The 27,018-nt window shown below is 39.4% G+C and overlaps 1 protein-coding gene across 1 annotated transcript in view; it reads left to right on the plus strand.

The window, feature by feature from the left end:
* The window catches only part of DPP6 (dipeptidyl peptidase like 6), a gene marked incomplete at both ends in the record, with an annotated part of 415,156 nt that overhangs the window by 328,020 nt on the left and 60,118 nt on the right, over positions 1-27,018 (plus strand). The window contains one exon of the mRNA XM_084281883.1: positions 4,645-4,765. Within this exon, the coding sequence (XP_084138009.1) occupies positions 4,645-4,765 (121 nt within the window). The remainder of the gene's footprint in view (positions 1-4,644; positions 4,766-27,018) is intronic.

Raw genomic sequence — 27,018 nt, forward strand, 5'->3', positions numbered from 1 at the left:
TGTGCTTGTCTGTATATGAAGACCAGGTCTATTGACAAAACTTTCTATGTGAAATAGAAAAACTTTTCACGTTAACTACTCTCTGTGGTTAAATCTTGTGGACTGGCCTGGCAGTAGAAAAGGTCTTCTGACATGTAGAAAACATTCATGCTTCTACAATGTACCAATAAGCTAATAGGCACTGAGCTACTAAGGAGATGCTAAATTTGAGTGATGTTGCCCATTACGTGACAAGTTATATTATGTTAGAAAATATGAGAGAAAGAGAACACCAACTTATAATTCTACCTGAAAGCTGGAAAATAAGTAGAAGCAGTAAAAATACAGATTAATGTGTATTAGCTTATTTTATCTTGGTCTTGAAGAAATAGGAACCTTACTCACCTTTTTGGCTGTAAGGAAGCAGGGCGAAATAACTGGAAGAGAAGATGTAAAATCCTTCTGCTCAAAATAGTTGGCCACTCTGACCTTTGCAGTGGTCTTAAAGAGATTATTTTCATTAGATTCCAGAAAAAAAAAAAAAAATTGTAAGTTAAACTGTTGAAAAATAGCAGTATTCTAATTACTGCATCATAATTACTTACTACCACTCTGGATTGGCTTGGTAGAGAACAATATTTAAGAAACCTTTAAGCAGTCATAAGAAAAAGAAAAAACAGTTTGAAATAAGTCCTCCTTAAATCAGTGTTGTTACAGCTCTTGTATGTTTTACATGGATTAAGTTTATTTTGTGTTATTTTAAACATTTATCTTACTGTATAAATTTATTTTACTGGATAAATACTTAATCTTTGGCTTAAAGTTCTCTTACTGGCTTAGGCTGGTGGTTCAACCAGCCTAGTATTTTTTTCTTCAGTATCAGTTGTGTCACATAAGGAAGTCAAATGGCTTGCAGTAATCAGTTCTAATGTAAGTTGCAAACAGGCAGAGGTTTCTTCCCAGCCCTAGTAAATTAGTGCTGTGTTGATACCTGAGGCTAAGGGGGTTGTAAGTTTATGCTGAAAATTTCAGGTGATATCCTGAGCACCATAAAGCTAAGAGCAAAATCCACATTGAAATTATTACCCTGGGAGTCAATGAATACATTAAAAAAAAAAAAAAAAAATCTGAGTCCCAGAGGACATTCCAGTTATCTTTGTTAAGACATATTTATATCATTTTATATATATATATATATATATATATATATATATATATATATATATATATATATATAGCTTAGGGATATGGTTTAGTGGGGACTGTTAGCGTTAGGTCAGAGGTTGGACTCGATGATCTTGAGGTCTCTTCCAACCTAGAAATTCTGTGATTCTGTGATTCTGTGATATATATAATGCTTTTATAGCATCCAGCAGGAAGAGAAGGAAATTCTTTCTTCTATTACATCCAGTGGCAAGGAGTTCCATACATTAATTCTGCTTTCAGTGGGAGAGAAAATATTTTTATCCATTCTTTAAAAAGCTCTCTTTTAGCTTTCATTGGTTTCTGTGTTGTTTTGGTTAATAATAATAATAAAGGGCAAAAACAACATTCTTTTCTGTCCCATCTTCATTTGCTTGTGGAGCTCATGACTTACTTGTTCATTCTACAGAATTAACTATTTTAGCTTCTTCAGTCTATGTAGGGATGTTTCTGTTCTTCTTACTTCTTTCTGAATATCTAATTTTTCCTCTGCATTGAATGTGTCATGACCAAAATGAGCATGGTACTCAACCTGCAGTTATCTCCTTTGACCCATTCTGTTTTCATTTTATGTTATTACAGGACTGATATGTAAAGGAAGCATAAAACAATGTGAAAATGATGTCCATATATTTTTTTAAATTATTTTTCTTTATACAGATTTCTTACTCTCTAATTAGCTCAAAGGATTGACTCTCTGATAGAAAGTACTACTTTAATGTAATAAAATCAAAACAGTGGAAAATATTATAAAGGTATTTCATAAAATCATCTGATATCTTTCTAACCCAGGCTGTGAAGTAATCCAAAGACATTTCTTTTTTGATGAATAACTGAAGTTCAAAAGCTTTTTCTTAATTTATAAGATACATTACACAAAAATCTTCCTTGTGCTGCTTCAGTTATCCTTTATCTTGATTATGCTTGACATTTTTAGGGTACAAGACTCTGTAGTTAGGAGGATAATTTTAAATTCTCTATGAGGTGCTGCAGTTTGGCTCTGAATTACACAGGAGACAGTTTGAAGTCAAAGCACTATATTATTTTCCATTGCAGCTACCAGATACTGCATGCAGACTGATTAGCGCAATGAAGCTTTGAAAGACAAAACAGTGAAGACAGGAAACATTTGCAGCGCTTTACAAAGCAAAGGGCAGGAGCAGGTTGTCATTCTACCTTATTTATTTTTCCTGTAGACTCATTTAAAATTTAAGGCAGTACAAAATACTGCAAAACCTTCCTTTGCTGGGCAAGAAATAGTTCACATCACTTGAATAACTCCACCTGATTGTGTGCCTGTTGCAGGAGAGACCCCCAAACACCCACCACGTGGGTAGACTTGGAGGTTTGGGTTTGTCTTACAATAGCATCCTTAAGGTGCAGTAAGAATTGAGAACAGGTTTATTGAGTCCCAGTCTGACCAGGTTTCCCTCGCAGTTTTACCAGTACGTGCCACCAAGGTGTTAGGAACCATTCAAGATGCCTCCCATGGACACTGAACACGTAAAAACAGGGGAGTGCAGACCTTTGCCTGTGGCAGGAGAAGCTGCAGAGCAGGATGGTGTGATGTGGGCTGTCCAAGCAATGTCCTTGTCCCTGCAGCCATCCTATGCTGCCTGCCCCTCTTCAGCCTCCTAGCTGGACTCCTGCTCTTACTATTGGTGTTGCTGCTACTGATGCTCCTTTGTTTATACTGATTTTTATTTTTGACTATGAAAAGCAGCCTAGCATTTTTCTCAAAGTGACTTTTCTGCTCAGCCTTCCTGAATTTTATGTGCATTTAAGTTTCAACAACCCTCCCATGCAGGCTGGTTAACACATTAAATTCTTTACTCAGTGTCCCTTCTCTGGATCCTCTGCGTACTAAACATTAAGGTACTAAAGAGAATGTAGTATCTTCTACAATGTATATTTTACTTTCAAAAAATAAAAAATAATAATAATAAAAAAAATGTTGCAACTTTTCTTAGTTTAGAAGCCCTAGTAGGCAAAAAAAAAAAAAAAAACAAGTTACGGTTCCAGTCATCCTTTTTAACCATAGGCAAATCCTCAATAACAGCTGGCAAAATTAAGTTAGGACCTAAATTTTCTTCTGGAATCTTTCCAGCTCATCTTTAGGTGAAACATATACTGTAATAGGATGTGAAACAGGAGTTGAAAGTAAATATTTTTCCCAATTCTATCCTTTCATGAGAGTAACATGAGAAATTGCATTCTTGTATTGTGGTACAAACACCTAACATTTGTTCCAATATCTCCAAGGCTATAAATCCCCATCTGTAAATGCCTGCTGAACTCTATTAACAGTTTGTCTTATAGTCTGTCTGTGTTTCCTGATGCCCTCTTCAGTACATCTTTGCAGTATGAATGGAATTTAAAAATATTTTAAAAACAAGACTAGGATGCAGTTCTCTTTGAGTGGAGGAGAGGAGAAGATCTGTTTGTTATGGATGACATTAAAGCATCTAAGCAGATGAAGACTGATACAATAGACCAATATTATTTTTATTTATTTATTTTTTTTAATGGCTGGCTAAAGTTTTGCTCACTTTGTTTACTCATCAGCTGTTAAATATCCAAATGAACTGCCTGATTCCAAAAAAAATTATCTAGGAAACCTAAAATGCGCACAAAAAATGGGAGACATTTGGGAGACTGATGTTAGCCCCTTGACAATCTTGGGTTGAAATTTTATAATTGATAAAAATTTTATATTGATACATTCTTGCTCAGTTCTTGTTCAAGCTGGAGTTGCTAAGAGGTTGGACCAGGTGATCTTGGAGGTCTCTTCCAACCCCTGCAGTTCTGTGATTCTGTCATCATCCCCAGGAAGAAGAGCTGGGGACTGTGGCTGGGACAGAGGTCTAGGGCATCCCTTTGTGTCCCGCAGTCCCTGGCCAAAACCCCCATCTTCCCATACTTTGTTCCCCATGTGCTGCAGTCCCATAGGCTGCCCCACTCTGGCAGCACATGCTGTCTTGTTGCAGTTCCATTAAAACTGGACACAAAATTGTGTAAGAGGTTGCTGGTCCTGTTTTAAGGAAACAGGAGCAACTGGAAACAAGGAATACACAGTTTCCAATAACCAGTTTAGTCACCATGTAGCAACAAAATCAACTCTGCAAACTGCTGCTGTGTCTTTGCCCACTTCTTGCAAATCCATAGAGATAGTGTTCCTCGTTTCATGCCCTCATTGCACTGTTCGATTTCTGAAATGAAGACAAGAGTAAGAAAAATAAAGCTTATATTGAAGGACCAAGGCTTCATCTTGTTGTAAATTAGCATCCTTCTATTAGTCGATGGCATTGGAGGCAAGCTGTGGAAAACCTTTTTTGACAAAAGACGCTATAAAATGTGCTATGTGATTTTTATACTGCCAATTATTGTAAAAGGAAAATGCAACATTTTATAACAGAGCCACTGCTTAATGCTGTTCTCTTTTTCTTTTTCCCTTCAAATTAGATATTTATCTTTGAGAATAACATCTATTACTGTGCCCATGTGGGGAAACAAGCCATCCGAGTGGTCTCCACAGGAAAGGAAGGTGTTATTTTCAATGGGCTCAGCGACTGGCTATATGAAGGTAGGACACAACATTTAGGGCAGCAGTTAGTTATGAGCTTAAGTTACACTCTAAATCTACAGAACTGTCTAGAATTGGATGTTCAGTACTATATTTCTGGGGACGGGTGGACCACAAGCTGAAAATTTGCTATTCTAACGGTTGTCTGAAGTGCTGGGCTGGAAATAATGTGAAATGATGTCAGAATTCTGTTTTTCAGGCTGTTTTTCTTTCCTTTAGTCCAAAGGTAATAAATCACAAAGCATTAATGAACAGAGCTGCTTCATTATTTAATGACACCTGCAATCACTCAGAGACGTGCCAGTTGTCAAATCACAGGAAAGGACAGAAGCAGGGAGGAAGAGTGGTTTTATTTTAAGGGAAGAAACTAGGAAAAAATTTTACTTGATTGGTTGTTTGCCACAGCCCTAGGTGGGCTCTGGAAGCTGCCCAGATCTTGACAGCTAAAAAATTTCTTAAAACAGACAGGTCCTCACAGTAATTGCCTTTCTTCCCTTAAAAATAGGCTGGATGGGGCAGAGGGTCATTGCTGGAGCACTACTTTCTTTTGGTCCTTTCGGCTGGCAAATGGCTCTTTAGATGTCTGTGAGCAGCTGCTGCAAAATAATCTTGCCTGCTTACTAGCCTAAGAAAAGATTGCAAACACCTCTGTTCTTTCAGGGAACATAATAGCCTTTTACAATAATGCTCAAGCAGAATTAAAATTAAAATATATAACAGAACACATACACACAGCACGCTTCCCTCTCTCTTGCTGGCTGATGCTGCCAGCAGTTTCCCCAAGAATCCTGTTTTGGGGACCTGTCAGTGTGACATGGTTTCTCCCTAAAGTTACAAGTCCCAGAACATCCTCCCTCAGGTCCCAAAACTGCCACTCAGAGAAATCTGTCTTACCTCAACAGACAAGCCTATTAACTGAGCCCTGCTGGTTGCTTCTAGTTTCCTTGAGCTCTAATGGAACAGAATAGGTTGCCAAACAGCATTCACCATCAATTGGTTTTTAAAATATGAAGTCCTCCTCAAATTATCGTATATCATAGCTAAGTCAGGGATGTTGGGCTTGAAATGAGGGAATTAAAATCAACTCTTTCATTTATCATGCCCAAGAGAAACTATCAGCATTCAAACTAATCAAACACATCGGTGGAAATCCCTGATACCCATTTAGATTACTTTTGGTATTTAAACGTATGTTGATGTTGTACCACAGAATATTTGCAAGTTAATGTACTCCTTTCAAAGCACTTTGTAAGCAGGGGAGTGGCTAAGAAGTTGCAAAATGCTAATTTTATTTATTTTTTTTCTATTTCTGAATTTGTTGCTGAAGTTTTGGGCTGGCCTATTTGACTGTACATCAAGTGAGCATATTGGTACCCATCTTTTGCTGATAAACATCATTTGGTACATAAGGTCTTATAGAGTCTTGCATGCAGCAGCATATTGACAGGAGAAGTTTGTCACACCAGTGAACTCCAAGCACGCTGGCCAGCCTGTGATGACACTTGTGTTTTGCTGACACGTGTTTTATTCAATTACTGGATTGCTCAGGCAATTTCTTGGCTGACATTGACTTTCAGGTTTGTCCTTTATAATGAACTTACTTGTTAACTGTATGTTAATGTGCTAGGATAATAAATGAACCAAATACTGTCTGCATATAACAGGCCAGGTTCAGTAACCTCTTTGAGCAGCATGTATGGAATAAGACCACTGAACCTGTCATTCCCTGAGAGTTTTGTGGATGTCATGACATAACATCCCTTTGGAAATGGCACTGAGTTTGAGTATATACATTTTATGTTGAAATGAAAACTTGTCTTACTTCACAAGCAATGTAGAGAGAGACCCACAGGAAATGTGAGACACGTGATGGGTGCAGAACCTGAACTCTAATCCAGAGCTGGACCATGCAGGCTGAGCTCCCTCTCTTGCATGGCATCACTTGTGCAGTCTTCACAGGGGTAAAGCTGGGACTGGAGTCAGGACTGAGGATTTGTGGCAGATGTGTGAACAAGCTGTGGGGATGCAGGATCGGATCAGTCCACAGCATCCATGTGTGTGCAGTCTGAATGTATGCATGGATGGATAGAGAAGTATCCCAGAAGAAATTAGGTATTGCATGGTGGTAGGTGGCAAGGGCCAATGAGAGATGGATGACATCCCTACTGGAGTCTGGGAATTCAGGTGTCATGGTCAGTAAGGCTGAAACTGGGGTGCTCTGCTGACCAGCACCCTTATTTTGCCAAATTGTCTCAAATATTTTGCAACATTGTCTCAAATATTTTGCAAAATTTGTCTCCATTTCTTGGATCCTTCCTCTTCTGGAGGGATAAACCAAACAAAAACGTAAGTTCAAACTCACCTGACTGGAATTGTTTAAGATCTGAGCAAGGATCAAAATTTACCATCCTGGGCCTATCTTTCATCTTCCCCCATCCCCGCTGATGTTTGGAGATGTTTCCCTTGGGTCTCCTTCACAAAGCTAGGTGGGATGCTCAGCCCCACATTTGCCTGCACCGCTACCATCCCAGTGCACTCTTGGGATGGGTGCTAAGCATATGCAGAAACCTCATTCCATCTGTGCAGCCACCTCCAGCAGATAGTCAGTGAAGGAGCTGCGAGAAACGCTGAAACAAGATCACAGCAAGTTCAGCGCCTAGCTTTCCCCTCGGGTGCTCTTTTAGCTGCTGAAGTTCACCATCACCTGCAGCAGCAGCAGCCGAGCCTCCCCAGAGTGCCTGGAGCTTGCTGTGACGGTGCATGACCTGCTTCTCGCTTTTCCTAAATGCATTGCCAAAAAAATAAAAAGTGAATAAAAATATTTATGTTTTCTATCTGAGGCAGCCAGTTTTAAACATTTTTAGCCATAATCTTTAAGAGCGCATCACCACCAGCCCACCCCTGCCTTTTCCCATGCAACACTCCTGCTGTACCACGTGGCTCGCAGCCCCAGTGCCGCCTTTCGGGGTACCTCCTGACGGCCCATATGAATAGTGGGCCCAGGGGAAACACTTCTCTTCATAACGTGATTGCTCATGTCAGGACAGAATAGATGCACTGTACTATTAATCATACATTTTTTCCTAAGTCCAGAAGCAGAGCAGAACTAGAGGAGATTTGACAGGCTTTTTTTTTTTTTTTTTCTTGCCCTGTAAAAATGCAGGAGTTCATTTCAATTCAAGTTAAGCTCTGCTTTTGTAAATCTGCCAAAGGGGAAAAAAAATTCTTCATGGTATTTATGCTGATCTGTAGACTTTTGATAATATAGTGAAAAACATTTCAAATCAATCAGAGCTTAATCTACTTACTGCATTTAGCTGGAAGGCTATAGATTGATGCATAGATTACTTAAACATGAAAGCATAGATTAAACATGGCTTTTATTACTAAAATAAGCATTCACAATGTTTTCATATACTCTGACTTAACGTTTTCAGAGCTGTGCCTGATAGATGCTTATACTAAAATGTAGTTACACCCTATAAGAGAGCTTTTAAAGTTATGTGGCTGAAACCAGCTAAACATTTAAACAAATAGCACCAGCAAAGAGTTCTTTATATTTCACTGTTTGCTATATGACCAATGTTGGTTTGAGCACATATTTCAGGAACAACAAGGCTTAAAGATAACTTTTAAGCTAGTGATGGCAAGTACAAAGTGTTTTCAAAGTGATAAAATAAAAGGTATTTATATATACTTTATATATGTACTATTTTATTCAAAGAATTATGCATTTTAACAAGTACAGTGCAGCTAAAGCCCATTTCATTTAAATGCTCTGTTACAGAAATGAATTTGACAGAAATGAATTCTGCTGTGGTGTAATTAAAGGGTCTCCATTGGCTACCAGACACAGGGGGAGGCTGTTGGATGCTGTGCGACAGGGTGGCAGAGGGGCTGTGCTGCAGGTTGCCTGTGTGATGCTGCTCAGTGACACAGAGAGGATGCAGTGTGCCTGTGCTGCAGTTTGGAAGCTCGTCCAGTTCATTTGTGTAGGGGAGGGACTCCATTTCCCTGATGTTGTATCCTGGGAATTGCTGAATCCTGCCAGAGCCTGTTTCAGGCTCTGGCATACACATAAAGTGGCTCCGCTGAGCAGTACAGGGACCTTTTCTGGGCTGCACTGCTCTAAAGTCCTGGGGTGACCTCCTTTTAGCAAGCCTGCATTCACAGACACGGCTCTACAGTTATGCTCTGCTGCTTGGAAATCACAGAGGAGCAGGACACCAGGCGGGCTCCATCCCTACACTGATGGGAAGGGAAGGATGGATTTTTACCTACAGATGGGCTAATCCTATCCACAGATTGTGAAACTGATTTCCTTTTGTCTTGCTGTTTGTGCCCTCGGATGTAAAAATAGTCCCTTACGAGCCGTTATGTGACGTGATCTTCTGGGCACATTTTGTTTGAGACTGAGAGACTTCAGTTGGAAAAGGAAAAAATGCACGAGTTACTCATTGCCCCATATCCCCTCAGAGTGATCAGAAAGATTTGTCCTGCCAGTCTCTAAAGATCATCTCAGAGCAAGCATTCACATTCAGACTTGGCCCTGGCCTGGTGGCTGGGACGTTTCCTCTGGACCTCTTCTCATCCTCAAGGCAGAGGAGCATGTCTGAGAGGCTCACATGGCATTCATTTAAAACTCTTATGCAATACGAGTTATACGTATCCAACATTTCAAATGTTCTCTGTTCTGTTGAGCTTAATGCATTGTAGTGTTGCTCTGCTTTATTTTTGGCTGGGGAGCAAGAGGAGCAGTGAAAAGAGACTCCTTCAGCCGTGACTCGTATGTCTTATTAATCTTCATTCTGCCTGCATCTTGCTTCATCACCAATAGATCCTCTTATATGACTTTGCAGTGACACCTGGTGGGAGAGGCCAGGATGTCATCATCATTAAGACAATGAAACTGCAAAATTTTTGCTGCAAGATGTAGTGAAAGACTCCCAGTTTCCCCTCCCATAAGTTTCCCTGAAACTCTCCTTGAGCTTGTGGGAACAACATACCCAAAGCTACTGGCTGATTCATGCTAATAGTGTTTCTGTTCCTTTTCTAGACAGTGCAAAGAGAGAAAAGAGAATGCAGTAATAAAGAAAAATCTCCCATAATTTAATCAGCATCTCAGAAAAATCAGAGAATATATTTAGAACGTGTATGGCTGGTCTCAGAGGTGCTGTGCCTGGTAACAGCTGCCAAAATAAATAGCATTTCTTTTGAAAAGTATCTTTTATGCTTATAGTATTTCAAGCAACTGAAGTAGATTTATTTCTTAAACTTGGAAGTATTAGTCCTGGGAAGCTGGAAATGGTCTTAATACTCGTTAAGTGCTAGATAAGTCTCCTGAGATAGTGCCCTGCTTAATTTCCTAAGCTGTCTGTGTGCCCAGTTTGTCATTGTATAATTCGAGAACTCTGAACTTCTGCTTGGAAACAGGAACTTTGGTGATCAAATTGAAAAGGGACATTCGTAATTAGACTGAAAGCAAGCAAGTCCCCACATTCCTGTTCAGTGTCACCAGAGGAGATTAGATATTCTTACATCTGGTAGTATAAGCCTAGCCTTTCCCAGTAAGCAGCTCCAAGGCTTTGGGGGGAGGAAGGAAAGAGGGGGGAGTATAAAGAACTAGTCTGAGACATCACTGAATTTTTTAAGAACCTCTGGATAAATTAATCTCTCATCAAAAAGATTCTCAAGCCAGGGCTCCAGACAGACAGAGAGGCCAGTCCTAATGGGACTACTAATGAAGCAGACGACTCCTTTTGGACAAAAGATGTGAAGAATCACTAGGGCAGTGAATGGTGATTCTCGTTTGTTTTTAAGAACTTTCACATTTTCAGGTAAAAAGAATTTTCAATGGAGGTGGGTAAATGTGCAGTCCTAATTATGTTCCATTAAAGAGTAAAGGAGCAAGGACCACAGAGGGCACTTGGAGATGTCTTTAAATAGTGCCACAAATGCACCCTGAGTCCCAAAATCGTTGGGGTGTCCTCAGGAATGTGCTGGTGCTATTTGGGGCTTTTGAGGAAGCTGCATGGAATTTTTTCCCCTTATTTCTGTGCTTGTTCGGGCAGGGTGGAAAGCCCAGTGTAGTGTTTCAGTGAAATTGTCACTGTATTAAAATAGAAAGCTTTCCTCTGTTTTGCATATTGGGCATCATTCAGCATTGCCCATTAAGTACATGCAGCTGTTGTGTAGCACTTGCAGGCACACAATTCCCAGTTGGCCATTATTTAGCTGTCTATTGAAAATGTAGGTGACTACTTTTTTTTTTGGTGCACCTTTATTTTCATGCGGATTTCTACCACACGTACATAAAATCTGGCCATTTCTTTTGCAACCACATAAGAATGAGGAGTAGTTCTTAACCTCAGCCATGTGTTTGAAGTGGATGCTTCCACTGTAAATAATTCTGTTGCCAGGAAGATCAATTATGTACAGCAATATTTTGCCTTATCCATGTTAAAACAGAAGGAAAATGAAGAGCCTTAAATTTCACCTGCTCGTGTAATGAAAGATTTGGTAGAAGTTCCATTATCTTCTAGTTTTGACTGAGGTTCCCTGTCCTGGGGAAGCTTGCAGTGCAGATTGCATCACTGGTGATGGGCTCCTGGCCCTTCTCAGTTGGCTAGGGTCAGAGAAAATTGAACCGTTTACAATGCACATTGTGAATGCCTGCCTTGAAATCAGCAAGCTCCTGAAAACTTTTAAATGTTCTGTTATCTGGACTGGCTTCAAAACCCAGCGCCACGCTGCAGTAAGCCATGCCAGCTCCAGCCCAGGCTTTAACCTTTGCTTTCTGTAGAAGGTTGTTTGGAAGGGGGTTGCCAGCCAAACTCAACACCTGTCATCCTCTAATTTTTGGATTGCCATCATTCAGGCTTCAGGATGACTTTTGGAAGGGAAACAGATTATTTACTGTGGTCAGCACTCTCCTCAGGGTGGTGGAAGGAAGCCAGATGTCCATCCTGATATCGCTAGTCAGCCAGCAGCTGCCAATACTCTAAGTCGAGAGGCTTTTGGGGAGTGAGGATGTTGGTGTTTGCACCAAAGACGTCCTTTCCCAGAAGCCCTGCTTAAAAAGTTGTTTCCTCAGGAAGAACTTTGAGCCTCCAGGCTTCCCTTGGCATCATATTCATATGTTGGACACTTCACTGGAAGGAATTCAGAGCTCCTTAAAAGCTGTGGCTAAGCTGAATGTGGGCTGTTCCCTCAATAGCCCCTCCTTGATGGCCACTGATGGTGACAGCTTGGAGGTATCTCGTTCTTGAGGTATCATGCTTATAGATGTCCTGGACACAGTCAGAGAAGAGATTCTAAATAAATCTGATCTGCTCTTATAGTATTTTAGGGAGATTCTTCCAGTTCCTTTCAGTTCTTCCAGTGTCTTTCAATTAATTATTTCAATTGTTCCAGTGTCTTTCAATTCATTCTTTATTGTTGTTTTTTTTTTTAATTTTATAATTTTGTTTTGTTTTTGTCTTATCATTGGATGATTTCTATATACATGCAGTATTAACAAAATGAAACTGTCATATATTGCTGTTTTCAGAGTTTTAATCTTCTAAGAAAAGGTAATATTGAGTTGCAATTGGTCTGCTTGGCTGTATGATTAAAGAGATTATGAAATTAATTGAATCTCTTTCTGAAAATAGATTTGCGGTCAATATAGAAAACATGAGAGCACAAATTGTGTTCAGTTAGAGCAGTTTAAATCCAGACTAAGTCTTTTGATCTCTGCAAGTTTAGCTGAGATGTTCAGCTTCCCACAAATTTTTACCCAACTGTTGTGGCAGAATTTCTTCCCTTTCATTGCTATTTTACTGTTGGTACTTTATCAGGCATACAGTTAGCTCATATTTACCTTATGTGAAAAAATGAGACCCAGTTTGCAATCAAATTAAACCTGATTAGTTAGCTACTGTTCTGCTTAAGCAAAAGTATGTGAATAAAAATGAAAAATTGACACATAAAATATGTAGATCAGTATAAAAGTATTAAAATAGCACCTGGTAGGTATCGACAAATAAATACAGCATCACTGAGCCTAATATTTCTTTAAAATGGTGTGATAAAAGTTGTATAACACAGCTATTAGAGATTTCTGATTGCATGTGAGTTCTGGTTCTCTGCTCCAAAGTCATTTACAGTAGCCTCGGGTTAAATACTGTATTTCGGATCTGTGTCCCCATTTTCTGATTATGCTGGCATTTTGAGTAACTAATTAGTAAACTAGCGATTTGAATATCGCAAAATAGATTTTGAAGTACACCATGCTAATTTGAAGTCTGGAATAACTGTGGAAGCTCATAGCGGTGCTCCAGATCTGCATCAGAGTGATGAACACAAGGGTTGTGCTGTAATATTCCTGCTGTGTGTCTACTGCCAGAGTTGCAAAAGAAATATCTTAAATTGACGTTATTCTTGGGGAAAAACAAAAACAAACAACCTCGATTTTGAGAGCATTGGGAGTTTTTGAGCCACTGATATGACTTTTTCTTCCATCAAGTCGTATCAGTGGGTTGATATGATAAAACATGGAGAATGCATTTACGTGTTGAGGTTAACTGTGGACAAATCAAAAATGCATCATTTCTGTGTTGGCAGAATTGAGTTTGGTTGCTGAGACAAATATAGCAGTCTTCCCAGCTCTAGAATCCTGTGGAAGATTAAAAGAATTCATGTTAATTTGCACAAAAACATTTCACATAAATACTGGGGGAAAATATATCTGTTAGGGCATGTCGCCCAGGGACACTATAGGAATCTCTGTCCTGGGAGGGTTTAAGAATGCTTTGGACACATTTTTGTCGTAGGTTGTAGAGATAAAAGATCACTATTTCAGTGCTGGGTGGGGATTAGAAGATGCCTTTGGGTTTCTTCCAGACCAACAATTATACCTTTTTATGTGTAGTTTTGATGGATCTTTCTGATTTCTTTGCAGTTACACATGTTGACTCTGAGATTACAGAGTCACTGTAAAAGCTTTTGGAACATCCCTTCAGATGGTACAAAATACCTGCATCTATACAAAGTAAAGTAAACACACATAACCACTGCTTATACAACATACGTGTAGCGAGTGGAGCTCTTTGTCACAGCACATCTACATTTGTCTCATTATTCCCCTGAAAACCCCCTTCTTTCTCTGAGGGTCTCCATGATTTTTCTGTTTAAAAAACATATTTCAAAGGAGAGATCCAAGCTTAGTATTTTTAAAGTGCTGCAATCACAAAGTGATTAAAGCAACAGAAAGAAGAACAGCCAAAATTGAAAGCTGCTGTAGAAATATTGTTATTGAATAATTCCATCAATTTGACCTGTAAAGTAAATTTCTGTATCTTTTTCCTTGTTGCATTGATTCTTCTGTGGTTCAGCCTTGCTTATCAAAATTCAGGGGCCAGTGGAAAACCTACAGGCTGTTTAAGTAGTTATCCTCTTTGTCTCACTGATCTTTGGCCTGAGTAAAGACTGTGTGCCAGGAAAAAAGAAAAAAGAAAAAAGAAAAAAAAAAAAAAAAAGAGAGAGAGAAAAATTTATTCTGTCCAAATTAGAGCTAGTGAAAGCTACATGAAACAGATGAAAATTCTGCTGAGAAATGTGAGCCTTACTAGAGGTCTGACCTATCCAGTGTTGTATAAATGTAGCAAAATCAAAAGAAAGTCAGAAATAATGACAGAAGTCAGCTCATATGTTCATAATTTGCACACATCAGGCTTTCTAATGGGGAAAAAAAATAGGAATGCAATAAAGTGTGTAGAAAAATCCTGCAACTCCAGCTCCTAACATGAGCTGGAAACAGCCAGGGGTGGGAGCAGGTCTGTGAGCAGAAGGGCAGAGGAGGCAATGACCCGTGAATGCAAAGGGTGAGCTCCTGCCAAGGGCAGGCAGGGGCTGAGGAGTGCCCCTGCAGAGCTGAACTCAGCAGCTTCCTCCGGCAGAACAGGCAGGAGGTTAAATCTTTGCATGTGAGAAGCAACCTCCAGCACTGCTATCTGTGTTCAACGTTACATGAGGGACAACAACTGAGATGCTCAAGTTCTGGTTCTGGGAAAACAGGATGGGTTTAAGATGTGTGTCAGGATGCCAGCTCTACACCAGGCAGACCTCAGTCACCTTTTGTACATGAGGATATGGGTATTACAGGTCAAAATACAGTATATTTTTCAGATTGGAGTGAATAAGCTCCACATTGACACCTACCAGCATGTGGAGAAAGCCATACCTGGATTTTTGCTCTGGATCAGGAGAACCAAAGAACAAGGGCAGATCTTTAAAGAGTCAGATTGGCATGCCAGCAATTGCTGGAAGATAAAGCATCCAGGGGTTATATCACCCTCAACACTCTATTAGTTTATGTCACTATAAGTAACTACCATATGGCCTCGCTCCCGCACCAGCTGTTTTCCAGCCTTCAGTGGATACAGGTCTACAGGGCAAACTGTGTCAGAGAGTAACCATAATTGGAAAAGTGGAGGAAATAGCATATCTTAAATATCCTCTTAAAACTTAGATGGGTAAGTAGCAGAATGCAGGTGGCCAGCATTGGCTGCTGTGTGCCAGGCTGGGGACAGCAGCTGCCTGCAGACACCCTGCAGCTCTTGGTGCAGAACCATCAGACCTTTCAGCCAGCTTGTGCTACCATCTTGGCTACTGATTGCATGCCAGATAATTCTGCTTAGATTCCTTCATTTTTGGGGGGGAAAATGACTGAAAATTTATGTCCTATTTCCCAGTCATAAGGAGTTTTAAGACCATGAAGTTCTTGCCCATCAATCTATGCCAGAAAATTTTAGTTTACGGTTTAGAGTCACATCAAACAGCACAGCAATGCAAAATGCTAAGAGCTCAATATGTTAATTCATTTATAATTATTTAAAATGCTGCTTATTAAGAAATTCCTCGGTTGTGGATTTTGAAAGAGTTTTTCTTTTAAATGTTTTTTTTTTAGATTTTAATGAGTGTGGAAGCACTCTGTAGTTCTAAAACTACATCAAGTGCTCAGTGTTTTTATTCATAACATTATTTGTGAAGTAGCCAGGACTCCTTGATGGTTGTGCCATGAAAGATTGTCATATGGATATAAGCTACACTACAGAAATATCTCCTGTTTTGTTTTGTTGTTTGTTGTTTTTTTTTCCCCTGGTATTGATTACACAACAAAGGTCAGCCACTGCAGTCTGTTGGGCAGAGTTTTTAAATTCCACCCTATTAAAAGAAAATTATTTCCCTTGATTTATGTAGGGAACAAATGTGTCAGAAAAGTGGATGTAAAATTCACACATTACAGTCTCATCTAGTATGTATAACACTCTGATGTACATTTTAGATTCCTTTAGATCCTTGTCCTTTAAATAAGGAAAATTATATGATTACGCAGAAGTTGATACCTCTAAACACTGCACATGTTCCTTAAACTTCTCAGAGTTTTACTCCAAGACTTTGCTTGTTTTTTTGGTGGTTTTTTTTGATCGTTTCTACTGAATTTCATAGCATTATATTTTTGAATATAGATAATTAAGCTTTAAATCTGTGTTGTTTGGGCTTGGCATCAGAAAAACATACCTTCCTGCTGATACCTTCTAGTAGTTATATTCCAGTCTAAGAAGTATTAACAATTCTCAAAAATGCAGAGTAAAAGGTTTACATCATATTTCAGGTCTAGATGTTCTCTGCATAATAATTTTAAAATGAAGTAGTAACAGATAATTTTTTTTCATTTTCTCAATAGTACAATCATTTAAAAAGAAGCATTACTAGTTTATTTCTCACTGTGATTTACAAAGGTCTTGCCTAGAACATCTGTAAATTTCTCATGCATCACATTTTCTTATGCATCTGTAATTCCCTTCCAGGCTGAATCTTTTACTGTTTTTTTTTCCTAACTATATATCTTTTTTGTTGTTGTTGTTTGTTTGTTTATGCTTGAGGTATTATTTTTATGCTGGTTTTAAAACATTTGAGGGGTTTTTGTTTGTTTGTTTTTTCAAATCTGTGTGGTAACACAAGCAACAAAGACTGAAGGAAAGAGGCACTGTCTCAGAAAGAAAGAGTTAATACAGAAGGGATGTGAACATGTGTTGGCAAAAAGAAGTAAGTCCAGAGTCGTCTTCAAAACTTCATTATAGATCAGAGAAACAAGCAAGATTGCATTAGCTAAAAGAAAAACCCTTATATAGCAGGGTTTAATCTCCTTGGAAATGTTGCAGAGTTTATTTGAAAAATAAACCTAACAATACTCTATTAAATTTATAGAGGAAATGGAAAGCAGAAACTCAGAGGCCTGTAATTGCCACCTACAAATATAATCATTAGAGTGAGTAAGAAGTAATGAAGGAGGAAATCAGATGCAACTCACCTTCTTAGCCCTTCTCAGGAAGGTGGAAGTCATATTGCCACCGTGTGGTGAGACTACCAAAAGCTAAGAGCAGCTATCCGAGCAGTCTAGAGTGTTGTAAACAGTCACAAATCTGCATGATTTGCTGGAAAAATAAAGTATGCAAATAGCATCCTGATTAGAAAGGAGAAGCAATGCGAGATGAAATCACATTTTGCTTTTGATTAATGTATGCCTTTGGTTTTTTTTGGTGTTTTTTTTTTTTTTTTTTTTTTAACTTGAATTTTAATTCAAAACTCTTACTGTTGCATAAAAAAATCAGTGGAAAAGTGTGCAGAGAAAAGAATTTTTAAAAATATTCTCTTTTTAAATGAGGTAATTTATAAGCCTTTATGAGTACAAAAATCCATTGTTATGTTGCATCTCTCCTTGAAAATGTCTCCAATGCCCCTGCATGCATTTTGATTTTTCTCAAGTTTTTATAATAATGCTGGGATACTTCCCAGTGTTATCACATTTATAAATATGAACCTTTCTGTCTCACAAAGAACTTTTTAGAACATGTTGTATACAATAATATATATATATATGTGTGTGTGTGTGTGTGTATTAAATGGGAAGTCTTCCAGTTTTCCTTAAAGCAGGATTTGGGATTCATAAAAGCGTGTCAGCTTGTTCCTTCCCCCTGCCCAACTTTAGATCATAATTCCTCCTGGCACGACAGCTGATTGCAGTAGAAATTATTAGGATTCAAGGGCATGATTTCACAGCCTGAGTCGGATGAGCTTTGCACAATCCCCGCTTGGATCAGATTAGTTCTGGCCCCTGAGCTGACACACAGCTGAGGAGAGCCAGGGAGCCTCTCAAGCATCATCCTCCTGGAGCAGGGGCTGCCAGCCACCTCACTCTCTTTCCATCCACAGATGTCTGTCCCCAGAGGTGCAAAGGTGCTCCATGGCAGGACTCATTTCTTATATTTCAGTGACACACGATGCTTTCTCTCATCTCCAATGTGTTTAACATCACTTGCATGTGGTTGTGCAGGTTTCAGCGTAGCCAAGTTCTTAAGCTTCATTTTAACCAGCAGCTGCCTTTGTAAGAACAGCTCTTTTAGCACCCTCATGCTTATAGCTAAAATACAAGAATAGTATGAAATGAGCATCGTGGTTAATGTTCAGCTGTATCTCTTGGTACGTGTCTAATTACAACCTTCGCAAAAGCAATTATTCTCTCCTGATCGTAATGTCTTTTACAATCATCAATTAATAAAACCTCCCATTATGTCCTGGTAGAACAGGAGTTATCATCTTTTTAGACACAGGCAAACTGAGTCACAATTATTGACCTGGTTTTAGATGAGCCGAGAGAAATTAGGACACAAAACTGAGGTGAGAGTATCACCTTGGCCCCCTAGATGCCAAAGAAAAGGCACAGCATAACACAGAAATCCAGATCTGGCTGTTTTCTGCATGGTCCTGGGCCATACACCAGCCCAGACTCCTAGCAGGTTGTGTGGCAGGACATGAAGGATGCCCAGATGGGAGAGAGATGTGTCTGTGTGGGTCACCATGCAGAAAGACTGCACTGGTCTAAGTGACTTCAACAAGGACAGGAGCCTTTTCAACCCATAGGGCACCCTACAAGCAGGAGGGAAAATGCCTGGTGTTCAAGCTGCCCCAGTTCTGCTGCACTGTTATTTCTGTTTTGCACAGTGGAAGGGCTGAGACGCTCTCACCTGACTTGCAAATCCCCCAAAAAATAGGAGCAAATCACTTCAGGCCTTCCCTTTCTACTGATATGACTCACAAGCATTTGCCTCCTACATTAGTTTTGCTTTTCCTCAAAGTTGAGTCATTGTCTTGTATTTGATTTAACAACAATAGAAAAAAAATAAAAAAGAAAAAAAATATTAGTTGCTACTGCATCACGCTAGATCAAAAGCAATTTTTTACAGGAGGCTTTCAAGATAGGCAGATTAAAGATTTGGGAAAATCGTAAGAAACAGAATGGAAGAAAAACAGCTCCTAAAAGCAAAACATTATGCTTTCATGCTATTGTGCTTTTAAAATTGAAGGCAACAGCCTGAAAACAGACAATGAAATAAATCCTACTCGATGGGAATTATCTGGAGATCGTTGTATTTATTGCATTTGTTTTGATTTTCCAGTCTCTGCCTTAGACTTTGCGCACAGAGATGACTTAAAAGATTCAATACATCCTCAGTGTAAAAATTAAAGTTTGCTTGATTATTGAACTGACCTGTACTACCCTGGAGAATGCTACGTATTATTCTGGAGTATCACAAGTAGGCTTGAGACCTTGAGAACAGGACAGGAGGGAAAAGCTGTGTCCTGAATCGCTTCAGGTGCTCTAACCAAGGCTGTGCTGCCTCGCGGAGGCACAGCACAAAGCTGCAGCAGGGTTTTACTGCAGGCTTTTCAGGCGTCTATAAATCCCCATGATTTAGTGCTTCTTGCCCAGATTGTATTATGAATGATGACACGTTGGAGGAATTATTTTTCAGCCAAATGTAGGTATGTTAGAATCCTTTCCTGTTTCTCTGCTCTTTTATTTACTACTTGGCATCTGGAGCAACTGTGGAGGTCTCTTCAGCTATTGAGGAGGATAAAAAAACAGGTGGGATGGGAGGTTCAGGAGGCTCAAGGAGATGATGGAGTTATTGTCAAGAGGTCAATGCTCTAGGGGAATTTCCCTGGGAATTTATATAGGTCTGGCAGTGAGGCTGAAGCTCTGGCTCATGGGCACCACTGATAAGCACCAGACCTGGAGCAACTGTGGGAGGTGTTGGCATCCTTCTGCTTGCACTTCTTGATTGGCAAAGCGCCGAGACAAACAAGAGGTTTACTTCTGCCCAGTCATAGACTCATGGACTCATGGTTCTTTTAAAAGTTCTTTTCTTGGGAGTGCTGAACTCAGCTAAAACTTTGTGGCCTTTGAGTATGTATGGGATGACTCTTGCTTAAGAGACTACCTCCGAATTTTAGCCACCTGATTTTGACCTTGTTGATTTGAACTGCATGCTTGCCTGGCAAATAGTGAACCAGGGAGGTCTGGCATGTGTCAGAATTACTTTTCAGTTTCAGTGGTTTTGTGAGCTCTAAAATTATGCAAGAAAAAATAATAATCCTGAAAAGGAGAAAAAACAACTTTTATGGGGTTGTTCTGGCTCCCTTAGCAGAGAGCCTGTGGTGCCAGATGAGAGGTGGGAGTCGCAAGACAGAAAGGCAGACATAATAACAACTTTCTTCTAGTGTGAGCTGCCATTTGGAAGTGTTGTAGTACAGGATCTACTCATTACAGAGGCCCGAGATTCTCTTTAATGAGGAGATCATGCAGCACAACACTCCAGAATGGCACCTCAGCTTGAAGGGAAGACACAGGAAGAGTGAAGAGTGGGAGGGATGGAGGTAAACATGCCTCCAGACTCCAACTTAGTGAATGCCCCTGAGTCTGCTGGGCAGCTAGGCAAAAGGGGGGAGGTGGTAAGCAACAAATTGTTAGTGGGAACTCAAGGATTGTCACCAGGTTGTATTTCAACACTGAGTCTTCAAAAGGGCTGCTGCAGATCCCAGCTGGGCCCCAGCCCTGGCCCAGCTCCTTTCCCTGGCAGAGGACAGTGACAATGTGATTAATGATGCTGCTCAGAGCCCAAGTGCTACCCCTTAGGGTTAAAAGAGCCAGCTAGCCAGCCAGCCAACCAACCAGCCAACCAACAAACTAACCTTTCTATTTCTGTCCCAAAACTGATGAATGAGCTATTTGCTTAGGCAGTATAGAAATTGCAAACACAACTTCACCAAGTGTTTGGTAGTAAACAGCAGATCACAAAGTGTTCAACCTTGGTTCCAGCCAAGAGTAACATCTGTGGGGCATCCAGAGATTGTTCCTGACCACCTCAGTACTTTCTTTGATCTGGACTTCTCCTCTAGAAGAAAGTATGCACTTGAAAGCACAACAGAGGTATGATTTGGAGGAGAAACTAGCCCTTTGCCTACAACACAGCATCTTAAACAAGGAGATCAAGAGTCACTTCTGTTCAACTTCACTTCATTTTAAGTTTGTAGTTCACTTAGTGGAATCAGTGTGCTCTTTGCTGACCACTTGAAAATGGAAAGAAAGTATAAAGGAGTTGTTTGGCTGCACAGTTTTCCTGAGTAAATGTCTATTTTTGGTTTGAAGTGGAAAATAATAAATCATGTAGTGCTTTCACAGGTATAAAGGAAGTGGACTTGGCTCCTTCAAACACATAAATACTGGGTGGAAAAGCATAGCACTTTTACATTTCTTCCTATTACAATGAAAACCAAGAAATGGATCATTAGTATATATTACTGGATACATTATTTATACCACCTATGGACTTAGAATTGCTCTAAGCCAGTTCTCTGAGTACACAAGGCAGAGGGAGATAATTTACAGGCAATTAGTCAACAAGATGGTTGTGTTCATGGCAGTATATCATGGCTCTTTTGCCAGTTAGGGAATGTAGATATGCAAACAAGAAACAAAACTTCCTCTTAGCATTTGTCAATGAAATGCTTTTCAAACTGAAAAATAATAAAGATCCTTCCCGTGGAGTAACCATGCTTCAGGTATGTTCATATACTGGTGGAGTCCTGCTGAGCCTGATGAAGATGGGACCTCACCACCGAGGTGCCCAAAACATAACTGAAATTTATGGCTACTGACTGGAGCACATGGAGGGAAGGACAGAGAAAGATCACTTTGAAGATGCCTGAAGAGTACATCAATCACAGCATCCTTCCGTGATTGATGTTCCCCAAAGTTGGTCTCTGCCCACATGGGAACAGGGCAGGATACTCACCTTGGGGTACCCTGTAGCTCAGAGCCATCAGGGGGAAAGGGATGTTCAGCCAGCCCCAAGCTGATCTGTCTTCCAGGGAAAAATTATTGTGAGAAGACAAAAGACATCCAAGGAAGCCTCGGAAAGAAGAGGACAATATATATGAAAATTGCCATCTGTGAGGGTAACCCACATCCAACTATGCCAGGAATAACATGATTTAGAAAATAACTGATTTGGGGGATAGAAGAACAAGGAGTACAGTTCGGCAGTTTTGGTCCTACTCATCAAGAGCAATTGTATTTTACTTGTAGTTTCTTCGCAATTGGATAACGTTCACCATTCAAACATTTTTGAGGCATTTCAAGGTGGATATTTTATAGGCTGGCAGTGAGAAAGTACCTGATAAGCTGTTACCTTCCTGAGGACCCTGAGGACTTCCTATGGCCTTGCTGAGCATGGTGCTAATCAAACACCCCATGAAAACAGTCCCATCCACGAGTACATGCAGGGAGTAATGAGATACCAGTCAGCCATGATCTCAACACAGCAGCACTGCTAACATTGTGGATGACACAGGAAAAAAATACACCAGCAAAGGTGCTGCTATAATGAGGCTTTTCTATGTGGGAATTGTCCTTGATACTAAACAGCAAGTGTTTAAAGGTAAAGGAGGCTACAAAGGGCCTTTGAAATGAAGATTACTCTACACTAGATATAACGAGCTGTTAGGTAGATAAAAATGGAGCCATCTACCCTGCCAATAAATGCAACAGATAAAGAGGGAAAAGGGAATGGGCTTCTTGTTGTGGGTTTTTGGTTTTTGTTTTTCCAAAGCCACCCTTAATCAGCAAAAAACAGCAGACAAAATTATCTTTGGTAGATGGGGATTTGTGGGGTATGGGCTGCATTTATTATCTGGTAGGTTATAAGCTTTATTATAATTTCCGATATTTGCCTGATACATTCAAAGGAACAATACAACCTGGATCTAATGCATGTCATTTATAACTCTGTGCATGTCATTTATATGGTAATGGGGGAGTTTCCCCTCATCCCAAGTGATTTCTTCAAAATTCTACATGCTGGCTCTCACTGTACTTAGCTTACTCCAGTGTAAATTAAAATGCACATTCATGATCTTTGAACAAAGCGGGCAAGGATAATTAGTAATTTGATACTGTTCTGTACAAAGCAGTTCAAAGTAATACTTATAATTTGCAGCTAATTAATCATTTTTCCTTAAAATTCTTAATTGCCTTTCTATGATATTCATTTTTAATAACTTTTTTTTTCCTATCGGTTTTAGATCCAATTATGCAGGCAATTTCTTTTTGTTGTTGCTGTTCTTATACATGACACTGTCTGTGTTTATATGTATATTTCTCTATGCATTTTGATCTGTTTTTCTCAGAAATTTTACATGCTAGTTTATGGATGGGCTTAGTCACCTGAAATTAAAAAAGTTAAAATGATGATTTCATTGTGTAACTATGAGAAGCAAGATACAACAGGGAATAGAAAAATTCAAATCAATACAACAAAATAAAAAATATCTAAACCTCTGGAATTCCATTGCTAGTATAAATAGTTAACCTCATCTGGTATTTAATTCACTATCCAATTAAAATTCTCATTAGGAGACTCTAATTTTTGTATCTTTAAAGGAAACCAGCAGTCATTAGAGACACAAACTTTGGACTTTCTAAGGAAATTAATTTTTTCATAAATTTAAAAATAAAAATGCTGCTGAATAGTGAAACCTATGTTGGCATAGTACCTATAAGGGAAAATGTGGCAAAGCTCCTTTAAAAACATCATGAATGTGTTAAACCTTACACATAAAAAAAAATCAACTGGATTTTGATTCTTTATCTCCATTGGAAAATTGGAAAAAGGTCATTCAGCCCTTGTCACTGACAGTCCAGCCCAGCAATGAGAGGAGCTGGAGATCTCTGCCCATTGGGCTGTCCCCTATGCTGGAGTTAATAATGGAGTCCTATTTATTTTTTGACTAACTTCTACAAAACTATCTCAAAAGCTTGCTGCAGACTTTGTTCAGCTATGCAGCCATGGTGACTGCACAAAATGGGTGGTTCTTGGTCCACAGAGCTCCTACTCGAAGCTGTGATTTATCAGCCTTTGAAAGCTTTCATAACCTTTGTGCTTGGCAGATGTGAAGGTAAACACAATAACTTTCTTTCCACCTCTTCTACCTCATTAGAAGAGAAAGTGTTTCCCTAACCTGTCTTTCATTGTCGAGGCATGTGCTCACTGTCTTAATATAAAAAGCTGCCAAGTGGTCATTGCAGGAACGTGCTTTGCTGCAGACTGATTTACGTTCTACCAGAATTTCCCTGTCGGGCATTCTGCATACAGAGGACATTGGATTTTATTTACTATTGACTTACTGAAGTAAGTTTTGGGGCTGAAGATGTTGATGAGGGTGACACAGGCCCAGTGCTCTTTCCCTGGGCTGTACCTGGAGCAGGGTACCATGCCACTTTCCCTCTTATAGTAGAGCAGCTGGGGACATCACCTGTCCCCAAAGCAGCTATGACTACTTTCTGGGTATTAGTTGGGCTTAATCTTAGGTCTGCTACTCCCTGGAGAGAAATGGACTAATTCTGAGAAGTCCAAGGAAGGGAACCATGCAAGCTTTTGTTGATAGGGTTACAATAGCTACATGGTAGTCTGCAGCTCAGAAAAAAATGGAAAAAAAAATAAATAAGTTTTTCCTTATAATAGAGATAAAAGAGGTTTCAGTGGGTTAACATTATCATGCAGATATATTTGTCTTTTCCATTTGCTTACCTTAATCAATAGTAGAGGTCGCCTAAGACTTTCATGTAAGAGGAAGAAAACATACATGTATAGCAAGAGCATGGAATGATTTTGTTAATGTTTTTTCCTTACATAGAAGGGGTTAATGCTGTTTCTTACAATGCCTATACCTCCTATTTTCTTTTACTTTTCCTTCAGCATTTTTACTGCTTGTTACATGCACGACACTATCATGCAACAGTGCATCTAAATGATTTTTAATTTTCACAGCATCATGAGAGGCTTGTTGGTGGGACTGGGATGTGCCCAAGAAAGAGACCTTGGAGATAAGGATTTTATGGGCCTGGAGAGCTCATGCTGTCAGGATTCCCTGCATATGTAGATTAGGTTCAGCCATAAACCAACCAATATTGACCCTCATAGAGCCTGCATAACCACAGATAGTTTCACTGATTTTAGAACTATTCATCTTTTCTGGACTCCCTACTACATTATTATTGGACATGACTACACATGCTGTTGTTACCAAGGAAGAATAAAAGTAAGCATTTTGTCCTTATATAATTGTGTATCAATTATTTTATATGATTTCATGACTTGTTTTGATACAATTTATGCATAGCAACTGGAAAGGGTTTATTGGCTTCTGGTTCTCACTCTTGAAGAGTATTTTTTAGTGTTTTCTGCTTGCACATACAAATACCACAACTCATAAACATAGTCAAACAACACTGATCCATCAGGTTTATAATGTTATTATATGCCATTGCCTTCATTAATAATAAATGTTTCTGTTATTTAATAAGAGTATGGTGTTTTGCTTTGTTTTGTTTTATTTTCTGAAATAATGCTATAAGCTAATTCTGCTTCTGTTTTTATCCTGCACTCATTTTGATTATTCCTGGGTAATTCTATTGATTTCAGTAGTTCCTCTAATTATACAGCACTGTAAAATCGGATTCATCCTCTGAGTCATTATTCAGCTAAATCTCCCGGTTAGCCAGACCCTGAATCACTGCCCAGGTTGAAACCTCTGGGGATTTTTGCCATAGTAGGGCAATATAAATTCTGAGTGGGTTGTTAGTGTCTAGCAGTTTACACTGGGTAAGAAGTTTGGAGCTAAACTAAGTTCAGTTGATGTGCTACAGTTCCCATTTTATAATGTAGATCCTTATTTTGTAGTATTAACAGGTTTATTAGCCCTCACGTAGGTGACTAGTAGAGTGAATAAATCATGCAAGTAATTCACGTGAAAGACAGCTTGCACAGGTACTGAAAGAAGTCCGTAGGGTTGAGGAATCAAGTTTTTTAATAGCAATGTCAGGCTGTTCAGTCTTCTTATCTCTCCTATTTCTTTATGAAACATTAAAAGAGATTGCTTTGGGGCACTTGTGTTCTTGAACTATTGCAATCCTCTAATGAATTTTTGATAGTCAAATTCAGAGGGTTTTGTGATCACTAACTTTCTTGATATGTCCGTAGCTATTGAAATTGATCCCTTGTGTCAAAGTTGGCTGTCCATCTTCTTGCTGTCATAAAACCCACAGATTAGCTGGGAAGAATCTGTAACTTTTAATTTAAAGGAAAGGTGCAGTGGAAGCTGCTTGAGCAGGTTTGAATAGAGTAATATTCAGCATATAATGAAAGCCTTGATTTGTCTCACTGCATTGCACAGATAAACAAATTGTATTTTCAGCCATAGCAACCTGTTAAGTGGCAGGGAGAAAAAAAAAAAAAAGAAAAAAAGAAAAAAAAAAAAAGGACTTGACTATAAGGAGCCCGACTACACCCAGTCAATTGGGCAACATGAATTCTGTCTTGTTGAGGTCCTTACCACTGAGGACGTAAGAAGAGACCTTGCAACAATCACTTACCCACAGCAATGAGTGCAGTGCAAATTACTCAAGACTTTTGCCAGCTAAAGTTACTATAGATTTAGTGCCTCCAGCACTAACAGGCTTTCATGGAGAGCTGACAACAGGCTGTGGGTCTATGCTTATGGCAGGTAGTGGAAAAATACATTATTATGCATTAGTGACATACTACAGTCTGCCACTGCGGACGTGTTTTCTAGATGCATTTGCTCTTTGGAGTGAGTGTTAGAAATAGGAATATCTGCCTATGTGATCTCTAAGTAATATTTCTACTTTCGTAATTCCATCCCCATTTTCATTATCTCTGGGCATCCTGACAGATTACAGACTTGCCTGTTTGGATGAAATGTCTGCATGCTGGTCTAGCCAGAATGGTTCAAAAAGGTTTTGCTGTGGCTGTGACTGACTCACACCAGGGAAGGAGGAAACCTGCTAA

Source organism: Netta rufina (assembly GCF_964035555.1).
Source record: "Netta rufina genome assembly, chromosome: 2".
NCBI lineage: Eukaryota > Metazoa > Chordata > Aves > Anseriformes > Anatidae > Netta > Netta rufina.